Source organism: Macaca thibetana, chromosome 8 (assembly GCF_024542745.1).
Source record: "Macaca thibetana thibetana isolate TM-01 chromosome 8, ASM2454274v1, whole genome shotgun sequence".
NCBI classification, from domain to species: Eukaryota; Metazoa; Chordata; class Mammalia; order Primates; family Cercopithecidae; genus Macaca; species Macaca thibetana.
In genome coordinates this window covers 74,055,333-74,069,166 of record NC_065585.1, presented here as the reverse complement: position 1 = coordinate 74,069,166, position 13,834 = coordinate 74,055,333, and the positions used below count along the sequence as shown (strand labels likewise).

Sequence of the window (13,834 nt, the reverse complement as noted above, 5' to 3'; positions counted from 1 at the left end):
TAATAAATATTTTTAATAGAAATATAGTGTGTTAATTGGTCTGGCTGCCATAGCAGAATACCACAGACTTGTTAGCTTAAACAATAGAAATTTATTTTTTGACAGTTCTGGACACTGGAAGTCCAAGATCAGTGTGCCAGCAGGGTTGGTTTCTGGTGAGGTTCTCTCTCCTTGGGTTACAGATGGCTGCCTTCTTGTGTCCTCACGTGGCCTTTTCTCTGGTGTTGCTTCCTCTTGTAAGAACACCAGTCCTGTTGCATCAGGGCCCCAGAGCTCATTTCTCCCTCCTTACCTTTGAGATCGTACCCATAGTACTTTTTCACATAACATTATATGATATAAAGTCAGAGACTGCAAACTCATATGCTTACAGAGGCCAGGCAAGCGGTCAGCAAGGTCATAATGATAACTTAGCATTTATTGAGCCCTAACTGTGTGCCAAGTACTTTTCTAGGGGTTTGTTTATATGTATTACATGTATTATCTTTCTTGACCTTCACAACAACCCCATAAGATATATACCATTATTCTCTCCACATTTTAGATGAAGAAAATAAGGTATAAGGCTGAAAAGAACACATTTAAGGACACACAGCTAGTAGGTAGCTGCATTAACATTGAAACCCAGCTGTTGAAATGCCTGAAATGGGCCAGATGACTACTGTGATGAACAGGAGAGAGCATGCCCCATCTAAAGGGGCAGCCCCTGCTCATGAAGGAGTAATCTAGTATAGAGGATCTTTCTGTTTTTTGATAGCAGTTAAACATTTGCATTTTTCGTGAAATGTTGGCAATTAATTAGGAAAACAAACCAAAAAACCACCAATGAGTCAGTCAAATCTTGTATACAGATTGCATTCATTCAGACTGTTTATAAAATAGTAATAATAGTAGAATCTACATTTTAAGTGATAGAAGAATTAAATTGGGGCGTTTTATATACAACATTTTGCTCAGTGCTTGGCACATAGTGGTAAGTAAATGTTAACTTTTATTAGTAGCATAAACATTTTCTCCAGTCATTGAGATTCTGCGTAAGTATCATTTATTATTGTTTTTATTTAAAAAAATTATATACCTAGCAACATCAGTACAGGTCTGTTGTTAAAAAAACTCAAAAAATATAGCAATATAGAGAGAAAACAACTGAAGTTGCATTTGTTCCTTCTCTCAACCCTCTTCCTCTCTCCATATATAATTAAAAACCATAAATAGTGTACGGTATTTATCTTTCTGGGATTTGCTTTTTTCACTTAAAACGTCTTGAAGATCTTCCAAAGTGAGTTCATACAAAGCTGCTTTACTCTTTTTAAAGGCTGCATGGTGTATCCTTTAGTATGGATGTACCATAATCTGTTGAACTAGGCCTCTCAATTGTCATTTAGGTAGTTTTCAATATTTCGCTCTTATAAAAAAGGCTCTGCAAAAATTATCTTTTTGCACATTTTTGAATATTTCCCTAGGATAGAATCTAGATGGAATTGCTGGGCCAAAAGCATATTAAGAATTTTTACAACTATTGCACCTTTGTTACATATATTTTAGTAGTTTTGTAATATTCCATTTTATGAATCTACCTTTATTTACTTTACCATTTCCTTATGTTGAAATATTTAGGTTGTTTCCAATTTGCCACTATAAATAGTCATGTGATAAATATCTTTGTGGGTAGGTCATATTTTTAAAAGATAAATAGTCTGAGAGGAAGTTATCAACTATCAAGTATATTTCTGAGACTTTCCCAAAGTTGTTATAAGAACTGTATTTAGTGGCAATATATTATTTTTAGAAAAAGCAGAGCTTTGATGAAATCATTGATAAGGGTTTTTAATATTATAGTTAGGATATTTTGGAACTTAAATATCTGTTTTATTTTAGGTCTTGTCATCTGTAATGAAGATCATTGTGAAACAGAAGATTGATTAAAGCCTTGTAACATTGGACCTAGATTAGAGATTTAGAAAAGAAAGTCAAAATTAGTCACTTTGGTGTTAGTGTTCCCATTTCATAATATTTATTCTTTCTTCTAAATAGATTTAGGGAGTAGAAATTAAAATTCAATGCTATACCAAAGGATATACTAATATTTGTTCGGCTTTTTTTCCCTTTTTGTGAGGGAGAAAAAAGTAGATAACGAAAAGCTATAGTCATTCATAATGAAATATACTAAACAGAATTTTATGATGTCAGTTCTTGGCATTATAATCTACATAACTGATTTAATTGTGGACATATGGGTATCTGTCAGATTTTTCCATGAAGGACAGTATGTTTTTAGTGTTTTAGCATTAAGCTTTATGCTTTTTGGAACACTTGTGGTTCAGTGTTTCAGTTATTCTTGGTTCAAGGCTGATTTAAAGAAAGCAGGCCAAGAAAGTCAGCATTGTTTTCTTCTACTTCATTGCTTGCAAGGAGGAATTTTTACAAGGTAAGCATACATGTTTAATCATTACCACTGTGTTTCTTTTATCCAAACAGAAGCTACGTTTATGTATCTGGATAGTCAAATGTACAAAGATCCCTTATTTGCATGAAGTACAAAGGTTACTTGCTCCTCACTATTGTGCTTATGTAAGTCATTGCCATACTGTCGGAATTTTCCAGGGTCATTAATAAAAATGTTTAAATTTATCTAATTAGGTTACTTTTTCTGATATGAACTCAGTTTTCACGAGAAGGAAAAAGACATTTCTGTGTCGTACAGAACTTTTATCTCCTCTGTATATTCTAAGTCTGTGTAAATATGACATTTCACTTGTAACTAAGAGAGTACTCACTTTTTTATACTTATCATTGATTTAACTAAATTAAATTTTTGCTGCAATAATGCAGTAGCTATGTGGTTAGCTAGGTACAGAGTCATAGAACTAAAGCAACCTTAAGAATCATCTTGTTATAGGTAGAGAAACTAGACTCTAAATAGGCCCTCAGAATTCCATGATTCTCTGTATAGTTCATTTTATATGACCTCTCCATTATTCCTTTAAGTAATTCTACTTTTGATTCTGTCCTGTTAAAAAGCAGCAAATTCATGACCCTTAGTTGAATGTATTAAAAAAATTCCAGGCCAGGCGTGGTGGCTCAAGCCTGTAATCCCAGCACTTTGGGAGGCCAAGACAGGCGGATCATGAGGTCAGGAGATCGAAATCATCCTGGCTAACACGGTGAAACCCCGTCTCTACTAAAAAATATGAAAAACTAGCCGGGCGAGGTGGAGGGTGCCTGTAGTCCCAGCTACTTGGGAGGCTGAGGCAGGAGAATGGCGTAAACCCCGGGAGACGGAGCTTGCAGTGAGCCGAGATCGCGCCACTGCACTCCAGGCTGGGTGACAGAGTGAGACTCTGTCTCAAAAAAAAAAATTCCAGGCTTTTCTTATATTAATTAATGGGAATAATGTCATTGTATATATGTGGAGACTTATAATTTTCAAAGTATTTTCACGTATTTTGCCTTTTTGAAGCTATAGTTACTATGTTTTTAATAAGTAAAAGAAACAATGTGCAATGAGAAAGAAGTTTACAGGTTTTAGGAAAAGCTGGAAAGAAAGTGCTTTAGTTGTTGGTATTAGAAGTCAATTTTCGAACTGCACATTCTCAGTAAGATGCAAATGTTTAAAGAAATACAGTAAAAGTGCTGATGAACAAATACATATGTAATAGGTAAGATTAAATGAGTATTCTGTATGAGAAATATTGAGAATTATGTAGTTGTAATATTGAAGAAAGACAGGCCGGGCGCGGTGGCTCAAGCCTGTAATCCCAGCACTTTGGGAGGCCGAGACGGGCGGATCACGAGGTCAGGAGATCAAGACCATCCTGGCTAACACAGTGAAACCCCGTCTCTACTAAAAAATACAAAAAACTAGCCGGGCGAGGTAGCGGGCACCTGTAGTCCCAGCTACACAGGAGGCTGAGGCAGGAGAATGGCGTAAACCCGGGAGGCGGAGCTTGCAGTGAGCCAAGATCCAGCCACTGCACTCCAGCCTGGGCGACAGAGCGAGACTCCGTCTCAAAAAAAAAAAAAAAAAAAAAAAAAAAAAAGGACAAAAGTTGCTTTTGCAAGGAATTTAGAAATATGGTAAATTCTCTGTTATTTGCCATTCTAATAATGGAAAATTTGCACATCTGCAGAACTATTTACATCAGCATTCAAATGAGGACCTTAAGGTACATTGTGTTATAAATTATAAATTGTATTATAAAAGAAAGGTCAAATTGCCTTGATTTCCAGGGTCTCTTGATACACCTAGTAATTTTTGATTGAATATTACACATTCTATACAAAAGATGATAGAAGTTCCAAATGCTGCTATTTTTCTCTGGTAGGCATTTAGACTAAGGTTCAGTCTGCTTTTGGTTTGCAGTCTCTAGGGAACTGAGAGTATGGTGTGGTCATCGCACCTCCACAAGTCCTGAACGCTGATTTTTATCTTGGCACCACAAGACTACCAGAAAGCCTGTTTTGCTTTTTCAAGACTTTCTGCTTAGCTTTTAGCCTCTATGGTGTAGTTTCAAAATTTGGCACATATGTTGGCGGAAAAATTGATTGAGTTGAGGTCCCTCAGTAACAGACCTCTAAAACCTAGCTTAAACATCTTGAAGATCTTCTGGAGTGAGTTCATACAAAGCTGCTTTACTTTTTTTAAAGGCTGCATGGTGTATCCTTTACTATGGATGTACCATAATCTATTGAACTAGGCCTCTCTTCTTGCCTAACAACAGCCCTTTGCTTGGGCAAAATCCAGATTTTCAACCTCTTGTTCTGAGTAATAGAATCAGCAAGTATTTCCAAGCAATAAGCATTTGTAGATATATCAGCCCAGTTTATAGTTTCTCTTGTTGCTTTGGCAGGAGCATTGGTCTGTTCCAATATACTGGATCCTACCTAGAAGTATAGTGCATAATGTGTGGTCTTAAATTGTTCTGAGTATAAAGTAAAACGAAACCTTTGCTGTTAACATTGATAATTTAAAAACCTCAAAACACTAGAATTTGATTTGCTATGCTCCCAACTAATATATTTATATTGTTGTCATTTTAATGCCTGTTTTTAATCCCACTAGATGATATTATTATGTATTTTTCTACTTTATGTAGTTAAATTCTACTAAATTTTATTTATGTTTACCCATATATTTACTATTCTCTTTTTTATTTCTTCTTGAATCTCAGGACTTCTACCTAGAATTACTTTTCTTTTCTTTTTTTTTTTTTGAGACAGGGCCTTATTCTCTCACCCAGGTTGACCTGCAGGGACGCCTTCCTGGCTCTTTGCAGCCTCCGCCTCCTGGATTCAAGAGATTCTCTTGCATCAGCTTCCCGAGTAACTGGGATTACAGGCATGCACCATGACACTTGGTTAATTTTTGTATTTTTAGTAGAAATGGGGTTTCGTCATGTTGGCCAGCCTGGTCTCGAACTCCTGACCTCAAGTGATCCACCCACCTCTGCCTCCCAAAGTGTTGGGATTATAGGCGTGAGCCACTACATTTGGCCCTAGAATTACTTTACTTCTGCTTTCCCGAGGTCTGCCTTTTAGAATTTCATCTATTGAGGGGCTGTTGGTGACATCATCTCTCAATTTTTGGTTGTTTGAAAATATCTTTATTTCATTATCTTTCTTGAGAGATATTTTAGTGGCTATAGAATTCTAGATGAGTCGTATTTTCTCTCTGCATATTATATTTGATTGATTGTTGGATTCTATTGTTGCTCTGGAGGAGTTAGATTTTAGTCTCATTGCTGCTCTTTTGAAAGTGTTTTGTCTTCCTCCTCTGGCTGCTCTTAAGATTTTTCTCTTTATCTGTGGGTTTCTGCAGTTTAATTATATGTTTAGATGTAGATTTTATTTCTCTTGCTTAGGATTTGTTGGTCCTCTTGATTCTGTGGATTATTATCTTCTATTAATTCTACACAATTGTCAGCCATTATCTTTTTTAACGTTTTCTTTACTATGTTTTGTGTTTCTTTCCCTTCTGGGATGCCAGTCAAATGTAAGTTATACCTTCTCGCTGTGTTTAACATAACTGTTAAATGTTAGATTTTAAAAATTCTTATTTTTTAAGTCTCTCTGATACATTCTGTGGAATGTTATAATCCAAATTCCTCTCTCTCATTCCTTAGATCATTGCTGTCATTCATTTCACTTATAGTAAGTATACATAAGTATATAAATATATACACATAAGCATACATAATCAAATATATTGTCATATTATTTTGAACTGTTATCTGGATCAGTTAAAATTAAGATCAATTAAATGTAAGAATTATATTTAAATAATTTAAAATTAGATCAATTAAAAATCAGAAAAGTAAGTTTTTGTTTATATTCAATTATTCCTTCTTCAGTGCTCTTCCTTTCTTTATATATTTTAATAGATCCAAGTTTCTGACCTGTAACATTTTCCTTTTCTTTGAAAAATCTATTTTAACATTTCTTGCAAGGCAAGTCTACTGGCAACAAGTTTCCCCAGTGTGTGTGGAAATCTTTATTCTTCACTTTCGAAGTATAATTTCACAGGGTACAGAATTCAGAGTGGTGTTTTCTTTCTTCTTTTTTTCCCTCTCAACACTTTAAGTATTTCACTCCATTTTTTTTAAAATTTATTTTTTATTTTTTATTTTTTTAGACAGAATCTCACTCTGTTGCTCAGGCTGGAGTGCTGCAGTGGTACGGTCACAGATAACTGCAGCCTCTAACTCCCTGGGCTCAGGTGATCCTCCCACTTCAGCCCCACAAGTAGCTGGGACTACAGGTGTGTGCCACCACACCGAGCTAATTTATATATATATTTTTTGGTAGAGACAGAGTGCTTTTTTCTTTTTAGATGGATTCTTGCTCTGTTGCCCAGGCTGGAGTGCCGTGGGCGATCTTGGCTCACTGCAACCTCTGCCTCCTGGGTTCAAGCAATTCTCCTTCCTTAGCCTCCTCAGTAGCTGAGACTATAGGCATGTGCCACCACGCCTGGCTAATTTTTGTATCTTTTGTAGAGACAGGGTTTTACCATGTTGCCCAGGCTGGTTTTGAACTCTTAGGCTCAAGTGATCTGTCTCCTTTGGCCTCTCAAATCCATTCTCTTCTTGCTTGAATGGTTTCTGAGGAGAAAGTGCATGTAATTTTTACCTTTACTCCTTTAGGTGTTTTTTCCTCTTTGGCTTCTTTTAAAAATTTTTTTCAGTTTTAATTATTATGGGTACATAATAGGTGTATGTATTTATGGAGTACATGTAATGTTTTGATACAGACATATACAATATGTGATAATCACTAAAGGGTAATTGGGGTATTTATCACCTCAAGTATTTATTTATTTTTTGTGTTAGGGACATTCCAATTTCACTGTTAGTTATTTAAAAATATACAGTAAATTATCATTGACTTTAGTCACCCTGTTGTGTTATCAAATGCTAGAGCCTATTCATTCTAACTACATTTTTGCACCCATTAACCATCCCTATTCTACCTGACTCCCTGCTACCCTTCCCAGACTCTGGTAACTATTATTCTACTCTTTAACTCCATGAGTCTGTTTCAATTTTTAGCTCCCATTATGAGTGAGAACATGTGAAATTTGTCTTTCTGTGCCTGGCCTGGCTTTTTTCACTTAATATAGTGTTCTCCAGTTTCATCCACGTTGTTGCAAATGAAAATGACAGGATTTCTTTCTTTCCTCTCTCTTTCTTTCTTTATTTTTAAATAGAGACAGGGTCATCATAGCTCATTATAACCTTGAACTCCTGGGCTCAGGTGATCCTCCCATCTCAGCAACCTGAGTTGCTAGCATCACAGGCATGTGCCATCAGGTCTGGCTAATTTTTAATTTTTTTGTACAGATGAGGTCTTAGTATATTGCCCAGGCTGGTCTCAAACTCCTGGCCTCAAGTGGTTTTCCTGCCTTGGCCTCCCAAAGTGCTGGGATTACAAGCATGAGCCACTGTGCCCAGTCCAGTTCAAAATATTTTTTAGCTTCCTTGTGATTTTGTCTTTTACTAAAGGGTTAGACTAATAAATGTTTTTTCAAATATTTGGGTCTTTTGTGGTTATTTTAATGTTGATTTTTAATTTAATTCTTTTGTGTTCAGATAACATACTGTTATGATTTCAGTCTTCTAAAATTTATTCAGACTTGTTTTGTTGTCTAACATATGGTCCATCTTTATGAATGTTTCATGTACACTTGAAACACGTGTTTCTGCAGTTATTCTGGTATTCTATAAATGAAATTTAGTAAGTGTAGTTGATAGTGCCATTCAGACATTGTACAGTTTTACTGATATTATGCTTAGTTGTTATAAGTGTTGGGGAAACTGGGTAACCATTTAGAAGGAAACAAAATATGTAAATTTTATTTGGCGATAATAGTTTTCACACAAAGGTCAGTCTTAGGGTATGCCCTACCATGGCACATGATCTAGAAAAGAGGTCTCTTCTGTGGAGATGAAATCTTCATTCTGTGGAAGTGATGGTGAAATCTTCAGAAGTATATTAGTAGAAACATAGAGGTAGACACTGGGAGAAATGTGCAATGTTGTATGTGTCTTTGGCATGTCACAGTTTTTGATGTGACAAAATATGGGTTCTAATTCTTCCTAGCCAGGAGAAAGTTTGAAAGGATAATCTGCAAGAGTTCTCCTCATCACCCATCCAAACTACAAGGGCAATAAACGAATTTTTCTCTGTATGGCATGTGAATACACAGACCATATATATATATATATATATATATATATATATTTTTTTTTTTTTTTTTTTTTTTTTTTTGAGATGGAGTTTTGCTCTGTTACCCAGGCTGGAATGCAGTGGTGCAATCTTGGCTTACTGCAAGCTCCACCTCCTGTGTTCATGCCATTCTCCTGCCTCAGCCTCCTGAGTAGCTGGGACTACAGGCGCCTGCCACCACGCCTGGCTAATTTTTTTGTATTTTTAGTAGAGATGGAGTTTCACCATGTTAGCCAGGATGGTCTCGATCTCCTGACTTTGTGATCCGCCCGCCTCAGCCTCTCAAAGTGCTGGGATTACAGGCATGAGCCACTGCTCCCGGTCTTTTTTTTTTTTGAAATTGATTGGAAAAAAAAGGAAACAATAGCCAGTATATGCAGCATGAGAACAGTAAAAACTTTGTTAACTTATAAAGTTGGGACACTTTAAGATAGCATGTTGTACTTCTAGGTAGGATACCAGATAGCAGGATAAATTTCCAATGAATCAAATATTAGTGTAAAGTACTATGAAAGAAAACATCGGAGAAATCCTTTATAACTTGGAAATGGGGAAAGCCTTTGTAACCATGACTCAAAATCCAGAAGCTATTAACAATTTTAGATTTGACTATAAAAATGCATGCTAATAAACAAAAGCAAAAATCCCAACACACACACAACAAAAGCATAACAAAGAAAAACAACATTAACAGGGAAGAATAATTGTAAACTTATAACAGTAAAGGGCTAGTCCTCTGATATTTAAACAGCTTCTGGAAATCAAAAAGTAAAAGACCATCTACCCAACAGAAAAATGGGAAGAGAAAAAGAATAGTTCATAGAAAAGGAAATACAAATGGGCCTTAAGTTGTTTAAAAGATGCTAAGCCTCATTCATGAAAAATTCCAATTAAAACTACATTGAGATATTATTCCTCATTTACTAGATTGACAAAAATCTGAATGACTATATACTCTCTTGGTAAAGTATGGGAAAACAGATACTTTCATACCTTGTTCATCAGAGTATGGATTGGTATAATTTCTGTGGAAAGTAGCTTGACCATATTGCAAATATATATATATATACACACACACACACATATATATGTATTTTATATATATATGTATATTGGCCCCAGAGCTTCCTCTTCTAGAAATTTATCATACTTGCATACATGTAAAGTGATATCTGCACACAATTTTTAAGTGTAGCGTTGTTTGTAATAGAAAAATATTAACAATTTTAGTGTCTTTTGATAGAGTTTGTATTATACTGTGCAATGGTATACTACATAACTATCATAAAGAATGTTAAAGTACTTTATATAGTGAAATGAAAAGATATTCAGAATTTATTTTTCAGTGAAAAGACAAGGTGCAGACAGGAGGTTTAGTATGATACAGTATTCCTGTGTAAAAGATAGTGAAAACTAATGTATATTTATGTTTGCTTGTATCTGCATGAAGAAACTCTAGATGGGTACACATGAAACTAATAACTGAATTCCTGTGGTCATGGGGAAGGGTAAAAGCTGGATAGTGGGTTATAGGAGTAGGATAGAGTTTTCTCACTTATAACTTTCTAATTTTTTGAATTATTTAAATATTTTGTCCTTTAAAAAGGAAGAAAAAGAAAATTGAATTAGGTTGGGCATTAGTGGAAGATGCCAGATAGATAAACAAACACTTTACTCTTTTTTTGTTTTTCTTTCTTTGTTTTTCTTTTTGAGAATTTTTGTTTTAGGTTTAGGGGTACCTGTGAAGGTTTGTTACATAAACACGTGTCATAGGGGTTTGTTATTACACATTATTACATCACTCAGGTATTAAGCTCAGTACCAAATAGTTATCTTTTCTGTTCCACTCCCTCCTTCCACCGTCCCCCTCAAGTAGATGCCAGTGTCTGTTGTTTCTTTCTTTGTGTTCATAAGTTCTTACAATTTAGCTCCCACTTGTTTTTTTATTTTTTTTGGAGACAGAGTCTCACTCTGTCACTAGGCTGGAGTGCAGTGGTGCGATCTCAGATGACTGCAACCTCCGCCTCCTGGGTTCAAGCAATTCTTTCTCCTGCCTCAGTCTCCTGAGTGGCTAGGACTACAGGCACACGCTGCTATGCCCAGCTAGTTTTTTTTTTTTTTTTTTTTTTTTTTTTAGTAGAGATGGGTGGAGGCGGGCATCTCACCATGTTGCCCAGGCTGGTTTCGAACCCCTGAGCTCCGGCAATCAGCCCACCTCAGCCTCCCAAAGTGTTGGGATTACAGGCATGAGCCACTGCACCTGGCCAGCTCCCACTTGTAAATGAGAACATGCAGTATTTGGTTTTCTAGTCCTATGTTAGTTTGCGAAGGATGATAACCTTCAGCTCCTTCCATGTTCTGGCAAAAGACATGATCTTGCTTTTTTTATGGCTGCATAATATTCCATGGTGTGTATATATGCCACATTTTCTTTATCCAGTCTGTCATTGATTGGTATTTAGGTGATTCTATGTCTTTGCTATTGTGAACAGTACTTTGATGAACACTTATGTGCATGTGTCTTTATGGTAGAATGCTCTGGGTATATACCCAGTAATGGAATTGCTGGGTCGAATGGTAGTTCTTTTAACTCTTTCAGGAATTGTCATACAGTTCCTCAATGGTTGAACTAATTTACATTCCCACCAGCAGTGTATAAGGGTTCCCTTTTCTCTGCAACCTCACTAGCGTCTGTTATTTTTTGACTTTTCAGTAATAGCCATTCTGATTGATGTGAGATGATATCTCATTGTGGTTTTGATTTGCATTTCTCTAATGATTGGTGGTATTGAGCTTTTTGCCATAAGCTTGTTTGCCACATGTATGTCTTCTTTTGAGAAGTGTCTTTTCATGTCCTTTGCCCACTTTTTAATGGGGTTGTTTGTTTTTCTTTTGTAAAGTTGTTTAAGTTCCTTATAGATACTGGGTATTAGACCTTCGTCATATGCCTAGTTTGCAAATTCTTTCTCCCATTTTGTAGATTGTTTACTTTGTTGATAGTTTCTTTTGCCGTACAGAGCTTTTAAGTTTAGTTAGATCCCATTTGTCAATTTTTGCTTTTGTTGCAATTGCTTTTGGTGTCTTCATCGTGAAATATTCGCCTGTTCCTAGATCCAGCATGGTATTGCCTAGGTGTCTTCCAGAGTATTTTACCGTTTTGGGTTTTACATTTAAGTCTTTAATCTGTATTCAGTTGATTTTTGTATATGGTGTAAGGAAGAGGTCCAACTTCAATCTTCTGCATATGGCTAGTCAGTTATCCGAGCACCATTTATTGCACAGGAAAATTTTTTTCCCATTGGTTGTTTTGGTCAGCTTTGTCAAAGATCAGATAGTCAAAGATATGTGGCCTTATTTTGGGCTCCTTATTCTGTTCCATTGGTCTGTGTGTCTGTTTTTGTACCAGTACCATATTGCTTTGGTCACCAGTACCATATTGTTTGGTCACTATAGCCCCATAGTATAGTTTGGAGTCAAATAACATGATGCCTCCAGCTTTGATCTTTTTGCTTAGGATTGCCTTGACTATTTGGGCTCTTTTTTGGTTCCATATAAATTTTAAAATAATTTTTTCTAGTTTTGTGAAAAATGTCATTGGTAGTTTAACAGGTATAGCATTGAATTTGTAAATTGTTTTGGGCACTATAGCCATTTTAGTGATATTGATTCTTCCTATTTATGATGATGGGATGTTTTTTCATTTGCTTGTGTCTTCTTTGATTTCTTTGAGCAGTGTTTTGTCATTCTCACTGTAGAGACTTTTTACCTCCCTGATTAGCTGTATTCCTAGGTGTTTTATTATTTTATTTTGTGGCAACTGTGAATGGGATTGCCTTTCTTATTTGGCTCTCAGTTTGGTTGTCATTGGTGCATAGGAATGCTAGTGAGTTTTGTACATTGATTTTATATCCTGCAACTTTGCTGAAGTTGTTTATCAGCTAAAGGAGCTTTTGGGCCAAAACACTGGGATTTTCTAGATATAGAATCATGTCATCTGCAAACAGAGATAATTTGACTCCCTCTCTTACTATTTGGATGCCCTTTATTTTTTTTTTCTCTCTTGACTCATGGCTCTGGCTAGGACTTCCAATACTATGTTGAATAGAAGTGGAGAGAGAGGGCATCCTTGTCTTGTACCAGTTTTCAAGGGGAATGCTTCCAGCTTTTGCCCATTCAGTATGATGTTGGCTGTGCGTTTGTCATAGATGGCTCTTCTTCTTCTTCTTATTATTATTATTTTGAGACAGAATTTTGCTCTTGTTTCCCAGGCTGGAGTGCAATGGTATGATCTCGGCTCACTGCAACCTCTGCCTCCCAGGTTCAAGCGATTCTCCTGCTTCAGCCTCCTGAGTAGCTTGGATTACAGGTGCCCACCACCACACCTGGCTAGTTTTTTGGATTTTTAGTAGAGACAGGGTTTCACCATGTTGGCCAGGGTGGTCTTGAACTCCCAACCTCGGGTGGTCTGCCCGCCTTAGCCTCCCAAAGTGCTGGGATTACAAGTGTGAGTCACCACACCTGGCCATGGCTCTTACTATTTTGAGATATGTTCCTTCAATACCTAGGTTATTGAGAGTTTTTAACATGAAAGAATGTTCAGTTTTATCAAAAGCCCTTTCCATATCTGTTGAGATGATTGTGTGGTTTTTGTCTTTAGTTCTGTTTATGTGATGAATCACATTTATTGATTTTTATATGTTGAATCAACCTTGCATCCCAGGGATGAAGCCTACTTGATCATGGTAGATTAGCTTTTTGATGATGCTCAGCATTTGAGTTACTAGAGTTCTTGTATTGGCTCTTTCTCATCTCTGCATGTGGGTATTTCTTTAACTGCAGTGCAGATTGAGTATAGTCAATAGACTTCTTTTCTGGATGTTTTCACCTGGCTGAGGCTTTGTGTAGGGTCTTTATTTGAAGCTGACTTCTTGTCTCTGGTTTCAGTGGGGGTATATTAGTGAGATATTTTTGGTGTTGAAGCTTTGGGGGTATGATCCAGCAGGTGACATTTAGGCTTATCAGTCATTTAGGTAGACTCTTGCTTGGTTATGTGGCTTCCCTATGTTTCCTCACAGTTGCAGCTGTGTTCCCTGTCAGTGCTCTGAAAGTGTAG

The 13,834-nt window shown here is 36.4% G+C and overlaps 1 protein-coding gene across 3 annotated transcripts in view; it reads left to right on the top strand.

The window, feature by feature from the left end:
- Window positions 1–13,834, top strand: part of XKR9 (XK related 9) — a 135,905-nt gene that overhangs the window by 8,194 nt on the left and 113,877 nt on the right. For all 3 annotated transcript variants that reach the window (XM_050801912.1, XM_050801911.1, XM_050801910.1), the window contains exon 4: window positions 1,879–2,428. In XM_050801912.1, the coding sequence (XP_050657869.1) occupies window positions 2,157–2,428 (272 nt within the window). In that variant the 5' untranslated portion in view covers window positions 1,879–2,156. The remainder of the gene's footprint in view (window positions 1–1,878; window positions 2,429–13,834) is intronic.